Source organism: Nasonia vitripennis (assembly GCF_009193385.2).
Source record: "Nasonia vitripennis strain AsymCx chromosome 2 unlocalized genomic scaffold, Nvit_psr_1.1 chr2_random0009, whole genome shotgun sequence".
In the NCBI taxonomy this organism is placed as follows: Eukaryota; Metazoa; Arthropoda; class Insecta; order Hymenoptera; family Pteromalidae; genus Nasonia; species Nasonia vitripennis.
The window spans coordinates 1,281,343-1,295,359 of record NW_022279616.1 but is presented as its reverse complement, the minus strand read 5'-3'; the positions used below and the strand labels follow the sequence as shown (position 1 = coordinate 1,295,359).

The 14,017-nt window shown below is 39.6% G+C and overlaps 1 protein-coding gene across 18 annotated transcripts in view; it reads right to left on the bottom strand.

Annotated features, from left to right (window-relative positions):
- The window catches only part of LOC100113919 (RNA binding protein fox-1 homolog 1-like), a 371,748-nt gene that overhangs the window by 288,369 nt on the left and 69,362 nt on the right, over positions 1–14,017 (bottom strand). For all 18 annotated transcript variants that reach the window (XM_032601587.1, XM_031925312.2, XM_031925321.2 and 15 more), the window contains one exon: positions 577–630. In XM_032601587.1, coding sequence (XP_032457478.1) covers positions 577–630 — 54 coding nt within the window. The remainder of the gene's footprint in view (positions 1–576; positions 631–14,017) is intronic.

Here is a 14,017-nt window from a genome sequence, read left to right as displayed (position 1 = left end):
TTTTATTTTTTAACATCCTCATACTTTCTCCAAGATATGGGTGTCTAAGAGCACCTTTATACTGAAAAATCTACTTTAAACACTTATACTTATCCTACTATGTTAACATTTTGATAAATTATGTTATTTAAAAAATTAGCAAATAATTAACAAAAATTGTTTAAACCATTTGAAAATAACAATTTTTGTAACATTTTTTTTATTTAATTTTGGTAATTTTTACCTAAATATAATTTAATATTTATTAATTGTTTAATTCATTTTCAAAACAATTTAAGAAAAAAAAACATTTTTTTTTAACAATCAAAGGTGCATCTTTTTTTCGAGATGTACAATCATTGTTGATACGGTAGGCTTAGGACTAACAGAGTAAAATTCGACTTCATACATGTCGTGCAAATGCACAGCTGAACAATTTGGCCAACTAAAATGATACGTGTTCTAGACGTAAGAGCAACACTGTGCACCTGCTAAACCTCTATGAAAAGTTAAGTTTTTCGCCTAGTAAGTGAAGATATAATTATACAAAGTTATTATAAAATAAAATTATTTACGTAATTAGTAAATTGATTTTACCTTGCTTCCTCTTTCATTGAAAATGATTTCGACGTCAAGTATAGGACCATATTGCTGAAACACATACATGAGTATATTATTATATGGAATCACATTACACTATTTAAATAGTATAATAAAAAAGTGCAGCAAAGTCTCTATAGATTATAAACATAAACCACTGGTGTCATCATTGATATTATAGTTAGGCAACCTCGTATATCGATTTACGTCGATATAAGTCAACCATCATCCAACAGCTTAAAAAATTCAAAGTATAGTTACCGGGAACCCTAAAAAATTTTGTCCAGGTATTTATTGTAGCAAAAATCTGAGTCTGAGTCGTGCGTTACGTAATTTGCAGTGTGTAGGGGCAAATTCTCCTTGTAGATAATTAACACATTATCAGACAAGCGCATAGAAAATGTGTAGATTTTTCTCTACTACTAAACACCTAGTAGAGAAACACCCACATGTCATCTACGAAAGTCCCAGGTAACTTGGTTTTCATCTTTAGGCTGAACTTACATTAAGACATAGAAAGCCCCAGAGAAGAGTGTGATACGCGTCCACATTCATCTTTGTTTTTTTTTTCAAGTCAGGCTGTAGTGGTTTTGATCGGACTTTTGCACCATCCACAAACAAATGCAAGAAATACTTATTTATTTATTCCACCAGAAATAATTTACAAAGTATTGTACGCAATACTTGAAATACCTGCAGAGGTAAGCGTAGTTACCGGATCGCAGGTCTGGGATACACAAAGAAAATAAAAAACTTATATATTAAAACTTACGAACTAAATAAACAATACAAAAGATTTTTTCTAAATATAATATAACTATAATAATACTATAAAAAAATTAACTTCTAAAAAGTAAAAGGTTAGACGTGTTTGATAACAATTGATTGATTACAACAATTCTTCTATTTGTCAAAATAAATTGTGACTTGCAGCAACTAAATTACAGGTAAAAAAACTGAGATCAATTAAATAAAATAAAGTTTATTATATGTAATTATAATAAAGATGAAGCGAAAAATTCCTTTCTTCATCAGAGAGCTTATTTAACTTCAAGTTTAAGTTATATAATGACTCTAAAAAAAATTAACTTTTAAAAAAGTAAAATATTAGGAGAGTTTGATAAATTCGGCAACAAAATTACAGATAGAAAAGAAAGATTAACAAAACATAGTCAAGTTTATTATTATATTTAATCGTAATGAAGCGCGGAACAACTCTCAAGATAATTACTACGTAACTTACCATGCCCGTTTCATTGTACTTATAGTGTTTGTATAACGTTCTAATGCATAAAAAGAATATTTTAGTTGTCCACCAATAAACAAAATGAAACAGGCATGGTAAGTTACGTAGTAATTATCTTGAGAGTTGTTCCGCGCTTCATTACGATTAAATATAATAATAAACTTGACTTTGTTTGATTAATCTTAGTTCTTTTCTATCTGTAATTTCGTTGCCGAATATATCAAACTCGCCTAAACTTTAACTTTTTTAAAAGTTAATGTTGTTTTAGAGATTTCAATCCTTTTTAGTAATTTTTTTTGAGTATTTCATATTCGACGTCGTAAAAATAAAATATAAGCATGTACCACATATCATACTGCATACTAAAATCAAATATGTGCTGCCAGTACAATTGAACACTAGCACGGATTCAAAAGTACATAATCTCGTAAAACCAACAGAACTAGATAAACCGCCGAAAACTGCCGAATTTTACCCCGAAGCCGAACTCATTCACCCAAATACTCATACATACGGTTGTACGACCCCCCCCCCTCCCTCCGGTCGAGTTCGTGCATCGGGCGACGCTCTATCGCCTGTTCCCGGATGACTCCTTCACATTCACCCACCACCCCGCTAACTCGTACCCGGAGAGCCCGGACGTGGTCGACCCTTCCCAGACACACCTCACGTACCGATTAGACCCTGCCCGTGCCTTTGCTGCCCGCGACGGATAACAGCTGTTATCCTCGCTCACGCCAGAAGATGGTGGACAGCCGTCTAGGATACGCACAAAAATTACGCTTATGACCGGCCGCGCACGACTCTGCCTGCAACGAGCGACCGCTGTCGCTCTCGCTGGCACCAGGTCGTCGCTGGCACGCGCCATCAGCCTAGTCGAACTAACCAATATGCACTTTTCGCTTAACACTTCCCGAACTGAACGACACTAAACGGCGACACACTTTTACTTCTGAAACCTCCGATTTTCAACCGCACTTAGTCTTTACCAATAAACCAAGTTTTCTATGTTCAACCGATTAAATATAAGCCAAATTTCGACTATAGATAAATCTCGAATATCGCATTAAACCAAGAGATAAGCCAAATTAAGCGAACACTAAGACACCGGGAGACAAACTCGCAAAAAAACGTAAATCTATTTCCCGATGCGCGACACAAAGAAACCAAAAACCGACACGAAACGAACACGAAAATCTCTTAAAAGAAACCCGTTCGAGCCACCCCCTGACCGCGAAGATGTTAAGAGGAAAAAAACCACTGACCTTTGTTTAGAGTGCGTTGATAGCTACATCCGTCCCGGACTAGAGCTGGCAAGCAAGAGAGCGATCGCTACTCCTTGTTCGAGCTCGCAGCACGCGCCGACGACAACGGAAACCGCTGATTGGCTTTCTCGCTCTGTCGCTATCCACGAATCCGCAAACCTTCTACTAGGCCTTGTCCGCACGCGCTTTTCGATTTCGCTCAAACGCGTTCACATACACTCACACTAAATTCTGCGAAATTACAACGATAAGCCCAATAAATCATGCTCAATAATTTTCCGTTAATCATTCTTGAGCCTATCTTTGGCCTCGCAATACTCTCGTTCTCGAGTTAATCAGGCAGCGCTGCGACTCCTACTCCTCGTACCCTCTCGTTCTCTCTCTCTCTCTCTCTCTCTCTCTCTCTCTCTCTCTCTCTCTCTCTCTCTCGCACCTACTGTAGTTCTCGGCGCCGCTCTCGCTCGGCAGTTATGAAAAACAAAAAGCACACACACACACATATAAAATCTCGCTCTATACATTCATACTTTTCGGCCTCGGGAAGCTCTGCTCTTGCAACGTTACAGTTTACACCTAGACACCACCCTCGAATGATTTCCACAGCTAGACACCAAAAACCACGGTGCGAACTAATTAGACCTCGTCATCAGCCACCCTGTACATTTAGACACCACCCTCGAATGATTTCTATACCTAGACACCAATGTCGGCTGGACCAAGTGCATCGCAGGAGGCAGCAGAAATAACTCCCGACTCCTGACACAGATAGTGACCGGGCACATCCGCTTAAGGTACCACGGTCTGAAGATGGGGAAGGAGGCTACGGGTATATGCAGGTGGTGCGAGGGGACGGAAGAAACGCCTACCCATGTACTGACTGTTTGCCCAAAATTTGCGCAGCTTAGACATCAGTGCTTGGGGGAGCTTTTCCCCGCGTATGAAGAGATTAGGGCACTCGACGCGGGAGCCATATTGACCTTCTGGAGAAGGGCAGGCTTACCTGCGTAGGGGATGCCATGACGAAGGGTGGTACAATGGGTTTACAGCCTTAGTGCCAGGGATCTCGGTGGTCCCCCCTTCATAGTAATAATAATAATAATAATAATAATAATAATAATAATAATAATATGAGCATTCTTGAATTGCACATTCGTTTATTATGACATAGAACGGCATCTTTGCTAATATTTTTATTGGAAATCATAGTTTAGCATTAAAACATGCTAATAAGTCAAAATGATTTACAAACAGTAATGATAAGCATTTTTTCCGGTAAATGAAAAATCCGAACACCAATATAGAAGTAAATAGTGGCGCGGGCGCCGCGGCTCCGTCTGCTTCTTAAATTCGCCTTCGTGGCGCTGCCGAGCAATTTGATTTTGAGATTATGAGCAATATCTTATCGCGTGTTTATATACAGTAGTACCGGATCACTTTTCAACAGTTTACTTTAAGGGGACACAACACTTTTAAACTTTGAAAAAATCGATTCGTTTTATTGACAATTTGATAGGACATTTTTCGTAGAACACGCTTCCGTAACCCGTTTATCAAAAAAAAAAAAAAAAATGTCCTGCAAAGTTATAAGGGAAATACTAAAACGAAATTTTTACTATTCTTTCGTAAAATTGCGTATTTTTTATTTTTTGTCTAATACGACACAATTTTAATTTTAAGTTTTATAAATTTAATCTGAAAGAAATTTTACTCAGCGTATGTATTTTAGTAAATAAATTTGAGCGTTGTAATTTGATTTTTTTGCGCTTTTTCGAGATAAATTTCTAATTTCGCTTCTTATATCATGCTCTGATCGAAATGTAGGGACATTTATTTCAATTCAAATATTGCATGCCCGCGCACCAACTGAAGGAAGGTTATAATCAACGTGTTGGAAAAGGACAGCGACCGTTCTGCTGTTCTGCTAGCAGATAGCAAATATTTCAAAACACAGCTGCTATAGTCGTAGGATGTGTTTTACACTGAGTAAACACAGCTGATGTCTATATACATAAAAACAGCTGATATTTTAATACATTTTATCAGAATGTGTATAAATAAGTGTAGGGTCTTTGTGTTATAGTAAGCAGAGCAGTAGAGTGATTTTATTTGTGTTATATTTTGAAAGTTCTATAAACAGTCTAGTACTACAAGTATTTGTATGAAATAAATGCAAGTGGAGTTGTAAAGGCAGGTGTGCGAGTCCGCACGTTGGCAAAAAGTACTCGGGGAAGACACAAGAAGAAGATTAGAAGATTCTTTGGAGATACTTATCAGGATGAATCCAGTAAGAAGTCAGACCTTCAACGTACTCAAGAAAAATCTAAACTCCAGCAGCGCAAGGCACCACTAAGGTCAGAAATAGAATTATATCAATATTTTGTTTCCTAAGGTTGAGCAACTATTGAGTTGTAGCCAACAAAAAGTGCAACTTATCAAGTTAGAAGTTCGAGGATTGTGTTTTATAATTAAAGTAATGCGTATTGAACATGGTCAGTTAAATGCTATAATCTTATGCCAAACAGTTAACGCTAAAAATCATTTATGAGAAACTAGTAAAAGAACAGTATTAGCATTCGTGCTCCTAGCCTTGGACTCGCAGTAGCCAAAGGATCAACAAAAGTTGCAGTGAAGGAAGAAAATGCAGTTACAGAGACTTCCTCGACTAATCAATTTCAGTGGACCATACTAATGCTAACCCCCTCAATAACATTTGGAGGTTACATTGATAATTTTCTTCAGACTTAGGTTGCAAGATTCAACACAATGACATAAAAAAGGTAAGTACGCAGTTTTATCATCAGCCAGAACAAAATAACCTTTTTTACATTTTTAAAGAAAATGCATGAAATATATTTTTTGCTTACAGCTGAATAAAGCCGTACCGAGCACAAAGATATTAGTGATTATACCACAGAATCAAGGTCTATGTATGCGGAACATTAAAAACATGGTCCAAAAGGATTTGGTAAGTATTAATTTAAGTTATGCTTTCAACAATAATCATGAACTTGTAACGTTTCCACTTTTCTCCGGTGTTGGGCAATCAGTCGGATCCAGGATTTGGTTCGGGAAAAAGGTTTAGTAAAGATTCTGTTTGCATAATTTAACAAAAACAAATATGTATTTGGTGTTTAAAAATTAACAATGTGAGTAAGTGATGTTAAGACCCACCTGTAACAGAAAATAAATACCGCGGTTGTTAGGAAGATTTCGTCTGTACAAGTTAAGTAATTACAATCAGCGCGGTTACAATATTTCGTTGCGACTATAAAGCTACAGTGCGATTACACTTATGCGGGTGCAGCATCGGTGATACGGTACGGTGTTGGGTTTACGGGGCGATGACGGGGATTTGAGGTTAGGTTTGCATTCGGTTGCGACGAAGTCGTGTGATAACGATTTCGGTTGCCCTGTGTGCGCACAGTGGCAGTCGGATCAGTATCACGGTGTTTTGAGGTTAGCCTCGGACTCGCAAAGACGTGTGCGCACGACTCTGCGGATCCCCGTCGCTGGCCTCGTTCCTTCTTTTGCCCTGTGTGCGCACAGTGACAAAAAGAGTCGAGAGACGCCAGCGTAAAGGTTGTGGCGAAAGTGAGAGGTTAACCTCAAATTTACCGAGACGTGAGCACACGACTCGGCGAATCGTCGATGAGCGTTTCGCTTCTTCCTCAACTCCGTGTGCGCACAGTGGCAAAGGAAGCAGAGATACGTCAGGATGTGTGAGGCAGGTTTCGGCGACTCTGGGTATCGTCCACGTGTGGTCACGAGGACGAGACTCGTTGTCGTTCTGTTTTCCTGGTTATCTCGTGTGCTGACGACGATAATCCGAAGGATCGGGGTACGGTATTGCGAACTAACCGTCACGTGTGCACGCGAGACGGTTTCGTCGGCAGTGGTCTAACGTTTAAATTAAAAACACTTAAAGTGGTTTTAATTTAAATGTTTCGAAAATGTTTTATACGCAAAAAGGTGGCATAATAATCGAAAAAAAAGAAAAAATCCGCTGCCAGTTTATTGGCACGTAGCTTCCTCCAACTAAATTTATAGGTCCAACAAATGAAATATTGCTTTGATATACAGTATATCTGCCTGCTAATGTACGGGGCGGTTTTTGATACATAATTTAATATATGTTTTGGATGGTTCATTGTTTAAAAGTTTGTAGACCCCTATGTTTTTTTATTATAGAATAAGAACACTGCCATCAATTTTTTTCACAGAAATTCACGCATGTTTACATATGTTCCTAACCAATCTAACCATCAAAACAACAGGCTATTCATTAGATAGGTCGCTTGTGCAATTTTCGAGAAAAGGATTTTTACATTTTAGCTCTTTACTTGAAAAACTCGACGAAAGCTCGACGAAATCGTTTAAAATTTTAGCAGCAGATAGCTTTTTTATGGTGAATCACTAAATAAAATTTTGAAGCATTTGACTACATTGCTTTAGAGATATGAGGAATCAAAAAATTTAGAAACAAAATTGAAACCTTGATATCTTACGTACCATAGGGGTTTGAAAGCTGCGCAATAAACTTAGCCAAAACACATAAAATATCTACTTTTTCCAAAAATTTCGAGTGCAATAAGGCATTTTTACGTCCGTAATCGAGGCACAAAAAAACTCTTTTTTTTTTAAGTTTTCGATTTATTACTGAAAAAATAAGTGGTCGAATCACTTTAAATTTTGATGGTATATAGTTTGACACGTGAACCATCGACATCATTTTTTCGCGAGGTTATGTTTAGTTCAGGTGATATGAATTTGAAAAAACCACCTTTTTCATTTTATTTGCCGAACAAAGCGGTCGATTTCAAGGACCAAACGATGAAACGTAGGTAATTTTATTCTCTTTCAAATGCATTATAGCTGAATTGTTTGTAACAATGGGATGATTAAAAAAACGCAAAATAGTGTTTTTCAAAAATCAAAAAATGGCCATAAAAAAATAGTTAAGAAAATAAAAAATAACTGTTTTGCCCAAATTTAGAATACAAAAATATATGTGCATGTCAAATTTTATTGATATTGACGGAGTAGTTCCAGAAATATTACGGTATACCTACACACACACATCCACACATCCACGTGAGTAAGCCTGACACCCGTATGTGGCGCGTCCCCTGGGTGGCGGATGAGGGAGAGCTCGCTGGGGTATATACCTCGGAGGGTAGAGCAGAAATAAAATATGCTCCGAGGACCAAATCAGGCCGCCGCGTTTGCCATGCACTGCGACCCGTAAGCTGCCAAAAGAAGATCTTGGGTGGGGAGGCAATCTGAGGTTGCGAGCTAAAGTGACCTGAACCACCTATGGCTCCCGCTGACGGCAAGACGGGAGACCGGTCACATAGCCAGTGTCGGTCAAGCGGCTAAGGTAAGTGCATGATATTGCTTGATGTCTGTCAGAAACTCTCCAGAGAGCCAAGAACTTTGTTCGGGGTGGGAGGTTCGAGAGAGTGGAGGTGGGCTAGGGCAGTATCGCGTGCTATACTCTGGTATGATGTTCCAAGTCTAGCACCGCTTACAGTCATGTGTTGGGGCCATGTCAGCTACCTCCATAGACGGGGGGATCGCGGGTGGTTAGACACACACCGGAATGAAGACTATTATCGAGCAAGGAGAGAAAGCAGGAAAAGAAGCTCTCGAGATCTCGAATACAATCCGGGATGCTGAGCGAGGACGAGAAAGCATATGGGAGAAGATCCGAGACAGGCTGGACTCTATGGATAATGTTGTGTCAAACGCGTCCAACATTCATAAGTCTGTTAGAAGCGATCTATCGGCGATTATGATCCAGGTTAAGCGGCTTAAAAGAGGACAAGTGGCGCTGGAAAAGAGTAAGAAGAGCCTTGAATTGATGCTAAAAAAGCGGAAATGTCACCGAACCAGCAGCATATTCAGAAGGAGGACAAGGCATCACAGACGATAGAAGCATCAAACGCGGTGAAGACAAGAACACTAAATAAGCGTAAGGCAATGTCACCAAGCCAGGTAGGAGAGCGACAAGAATACTACGCCAAAAGAACGAGGAAAAATAAGAAAGTAACCTCTGTGAAAGTCGCATTAAAAATCCAATCACAAGTGTCTCCGGAAGAAAAGGCGGACCCACCCTGGCAGGAGGTTATTACCAGAAAGCAGAAAAAGAAAGAAAAGAAGAGGAAAAAAGGAGATAGGCAAAAGCACTGGTGCCAAGAAAACCACGAGAGATACTTACCAGTCCTGATGCACTTGATATAAAAGCTGCTGAAGGAAATTCGTACGCTGATATTTTGAGGAAAATAAAAGCGGACCCTAACGGTGCTTGATAACAGCGTAAATAAGATACGCAAAACGGCAGCAGGAGATATTCTTTTGGAGCTACGACGCACCAAAGAAGTGAAAGAGCAGGAACTTCAAGAAGCGGTTAAAGCAGTGCTGGTAAAAGAAGCCACAATCAAGAGGTTTCAGCATAAAGTGGTCTTTGAAATAAAAGACCTAGATATTTATTTGAAATAAAAGCAGGATATTCTATAAGCCCTGAGTAGAGAGTTTCCAGAAGTTAAGGAAGTAGTAGAGGAGACGTCCGTAAACTCTTTGGAAAACTTATGAAGATACGCAGACTCCCGTCGTACAGCTGCCTGCCCAGTAGGTTAAAGTAGGTTGGGTTAATTGCAGAATCAGGGAGATTAGTCAAGAGACACGACCACCTGGATGCTATAAATGCCTGGGTTTTGACCATATCGCAAAAAAGTGTACAGAGACATACGACAGAAGTAAATGCTGTTTTAAGTGCGGAACGGAAGGACATGCAGCAAAAAGTTGCACGAACGCGCTGAGTCGCATTCTCTGCCGGGAAAAGGATGGAGAATCAAAGAGTGACCATGCAGCTGGTAGCTATACATGTCCAGCCTACCGAGCTTCATTAAAAGTACTGAAGAACCAACGAAAATGAAGATAGTGCAGATAAATCTAAACCACTGTGAGACAGCACAGGACCTACTCAATCAGTATGTCCGCAAGAAAGAGGTAGACGTAGCAATTGTGTGCAAACAATAAAAGGATCTAGAGGAACCATCGTGGGAAATGGACACTATGGGTAAAGCAGCAATCTGGGCATGTGGAAACGTTGCTTTCAGTGAAAAAATGAAGATCCGTGAAGAAGGATTTATACGGGCTAAGGTAGCAGGTGTCACTGTTTACAGCTTCTACGCTTCACCTAACGCTCCAATCGAGCAGTTCGAACAACTGCTAGATCGCCTCATACGAGACGCAGTAGGGAGGAAACCAATACTAATTGCAGGCGACTTTGATGCGTGGGCTGTGGAGTAGGGCAGCATAAAGACTAACCACAGAGGACGAGTACACCTAGAAGCATTTGCTCTCCTGGATTTGATCCTAGTTAACCAATGATGCACCCACACATTTAGAAGAGGAGACGTAGGGTCTATTGTCGACCTGACATTTGTTAGTAGCAGCCTTATTGGCTCAGTTGATTCATGGACAGTAAGTGAACACTACACACACAGTGATCAATAGGCCATAATAATAAAGGTAGGAATACCAAAAAGGGGACCCAGCGCTAGTACAACGACAAATAGAGTTAGTTGGAAAACGAAGGATTATGATAAGGAGAAGTTCCTGTTAGCACTAGAAGAAATGCAATTGTCTGGAACGGCGAACAGCAAATCGGAGCAGGTGACGGTAAATATCACCCGAGCATGTGACGCTGCAATGCCACGAAGAGTGGCATACAGTAGACGACCACCAGTATACTGGTGGTACAAGGAGATCGCGAATGCACATAGCAAGTGCCACTGGATCAGAAGACGAGAACAACGGGCGAGGAAATACTATAAAACTATAAAACTGGTATAGGCCAGGGAATAGTAGATGCCCGCGGACAAGAAATGAAGGACGCTAAAAGGAGTCTTAAGAAGAAAATCCGCGAAAACAAACGACGGTTCCTTAAAGAATTACAGGATGAGGTCTAACAAGACCCTTGGGGTGAACCATACAAAATAGTAATGAAGAAGATTAAAGGGAGCTACGTGCCCCCTCCAAAATGCCCGGAGCTATTACGCCGGGTAGTGACCAAGCTGTTCCCCAGGCAACTGGAAGTGCCAAGTGTCATCGAAAGAGGTGCGAATGAAGCGGCTGTTTCACCGATCACGATTCAGGAATTGTTAGCCGCCTGCAGAAGGGTAGGAAACAACAAGGCCCCAGGGCCGGATGGCATTCTAAATATTGCGTTGAAGCATACCATTCATGCTCATCCAGAGGTCTTCGTAGACTTGTACAATACATGTCTAGAAGAGGGAATATTTCCCATAAACTGGAAAAAACAGCGACTAGTGCTTCTGCCAAAAGGAAAGAAACCACCCGAGGAGTCCTCATCATACAGACCACTCTGCATGCTGGATACCCCAGGGAAGATTTTGGAACGCATTATAGAAGGAAAATGTGGATTAGCGAAACACCAATATGGCTTCAGAAAGAAGCGCTCAACCCTGGACGCAGTTAGTCTAGTGAGTAACACTGCACAAACAGCGATAGAGGGGAAAAGATGGAAGGGAGGAAAAAAGAAGTATTGCGCCATAGTTACATTGGATGTCAAAAATGCATTTAATTTGGCCAGATCGAGTGAAATACACCAGCCACTCCAGAAGCAGGAGGTGCCCTTATATATAAGAATGATGTCCAACTACTTAAAGGACAGAATTCTATTATATGACACTGAGGATGGTAGCAAGGGATATAAAGTTACAAGCGGGGTCCCCCAAGGGTTGGTACTTGGCCCACCGACTTGGAACATCATGTATGACGGGGTACTAAAGCTTTAATTACCTGAAGGAGTAACAGTCGTAGGATTCGCTGACGACATAGCAATGGTGGTAGTAGCGAAACATAAAGAAGAGTTGATAGACATAGATAAAGAGTCAATCCGTATAATACACGAATGGCTAACAGAGACGGGACTGGAAATAGCCAGTCACAAAACGGAAGTTATCTTTATTTCCAGTAGGAAGAAGATGGAGGAAATCATACTGATCGGTAGATGGACATGTGATCGTTTCTCAACCAACCATCAAATAGTCGGGCATCACCATTGATGCAATACTAAGTTTTAAACAACATCTGGAAATAGTCAGTAATAAAGCAGCAAAAGTTGGGACTGCTCTATCACGATTGATGCCAAATGTAGGAGGGCCATCTCAGAAGCGTAGGTTACTCTTAGCCAGTGTAACCACTTCGATTATGCTATAGGGAGCCCCAATATGGGCAGGTGCGATGCGAGTGAAATCGTATGCACAAAAGTTGACTACCGTGTATATACGAAGTGCACTAAGAGTGGCGTCCGCTTACCGTAAGGTATCGGACGATGCTGCCTGCATTTTGGCAGGTATGCTACCAATTGACCTTCTAGCGTTGGAAAGAAAGGACGTATTCGAAACTAGGAGACGATCGAGTGACAAAAGCCAGAAGGAGATCTGGGATGCCGCAAGAAAGAAGACGATGGCTGAATGGCAAACAAGATGGGACGCTAGTGGCAAAGGACAATGGACTTATCGCCTTATACTAAGAATAGAAGACTGGATTGGACTCATTTGATCATATTTTTCAATATTTACATTTTTCAAGTCATTTGGTAGAGCATTGGAAATAACTATTGCTTTTTTAAAGCTATTCTTATCACTGATTCTTTTTTTATTTTTAGGAATTATAATACTTTTGTTTCTCGTTACACTATCAGAAGCTAGAGAATATATTATGAGGTCCTCAAAGAGCGATTTCAGCACCTCAAAATAGAAAAGTTGTTCCAAGTTTAGCGGATTGTCATGTACTACAATAGTACATTACACAACTGGGGGGCGAAAGTTGCCTTTTTGAGCGAGGATGATAATTGATCCATCATCCGAGTTGTGTTGTGTACCGTGCTTTTTATAATCAGTGCATCAATAACGCTTTTATCAGCCTGCCTGAAAAATCAGAGGCGTCTAGTATCTCATAGTATAATTTCGTTGTAAATCTGAATTTTGTTCGATGTCACACGGACCAATGGTATATACATACATGTATGAGATGTGTCATACACATACACACACAAAAATGCAAATATCTGAATAGGAGGATTATCAATTAATTTTAATATTTTTTTGTAATATATCTAAAATACCACGATATGCTTCTCCCCAGACAATAATTCCATAGCTTATTACACTATGGAAAAAAGAATAGTAGATCATTTTTAGTGTTTCGACCGACATTGTTTAATCTATTTTATAGAAAATATATACAAGGTATTTAGTTTTCTTGACAAAGTATTGTATATGCTTATTCCATTTTATATTGTAGTCCAAATCTATCCCTAGATATTTGGCACTTTCCACCTTTGCAATATTTTTATCTCCTATTCTAATATCAGTTTGAGCTGGTACACTATCAAGGTAACTGTCAAAAGTTATACACACTGTTTTATCAACATTCTTGGAAAAATGGTTCATGCTATCTTTTGCTTCTTATCTCATCAACCTTAGTAGTTTGGATTAGATTTGAATTAACAAAAACAATGACCCCATCATTCCTATTTATGTTACTATCATTGTAGTAACTTTTATATTTATAGTTTAGACCTACTAGTTCATAGATATTATGATTGATTTGCTCAAAAGTTTCAGTGCATATAATTGTTGCCGGCTTGTTAATTAGACTTTCAATCATAATTTTTAATTTATCATTATTGGCGTTTATGCTTCCCCAGCATGACATTATCTATCGACTGACCATGCACACCACTGTTCAGGGTTACGTTTTTACCTCTATACGTGTAAGCGGATACTTTTCTGTGACTTTAGAAAGCATTTTTTTGTGAGCCAAGGAAATACCCGGATTAACCTATACGCAACGAACAAAAATAGTTTCGCCTCGGTTATGTGTACTGTATACG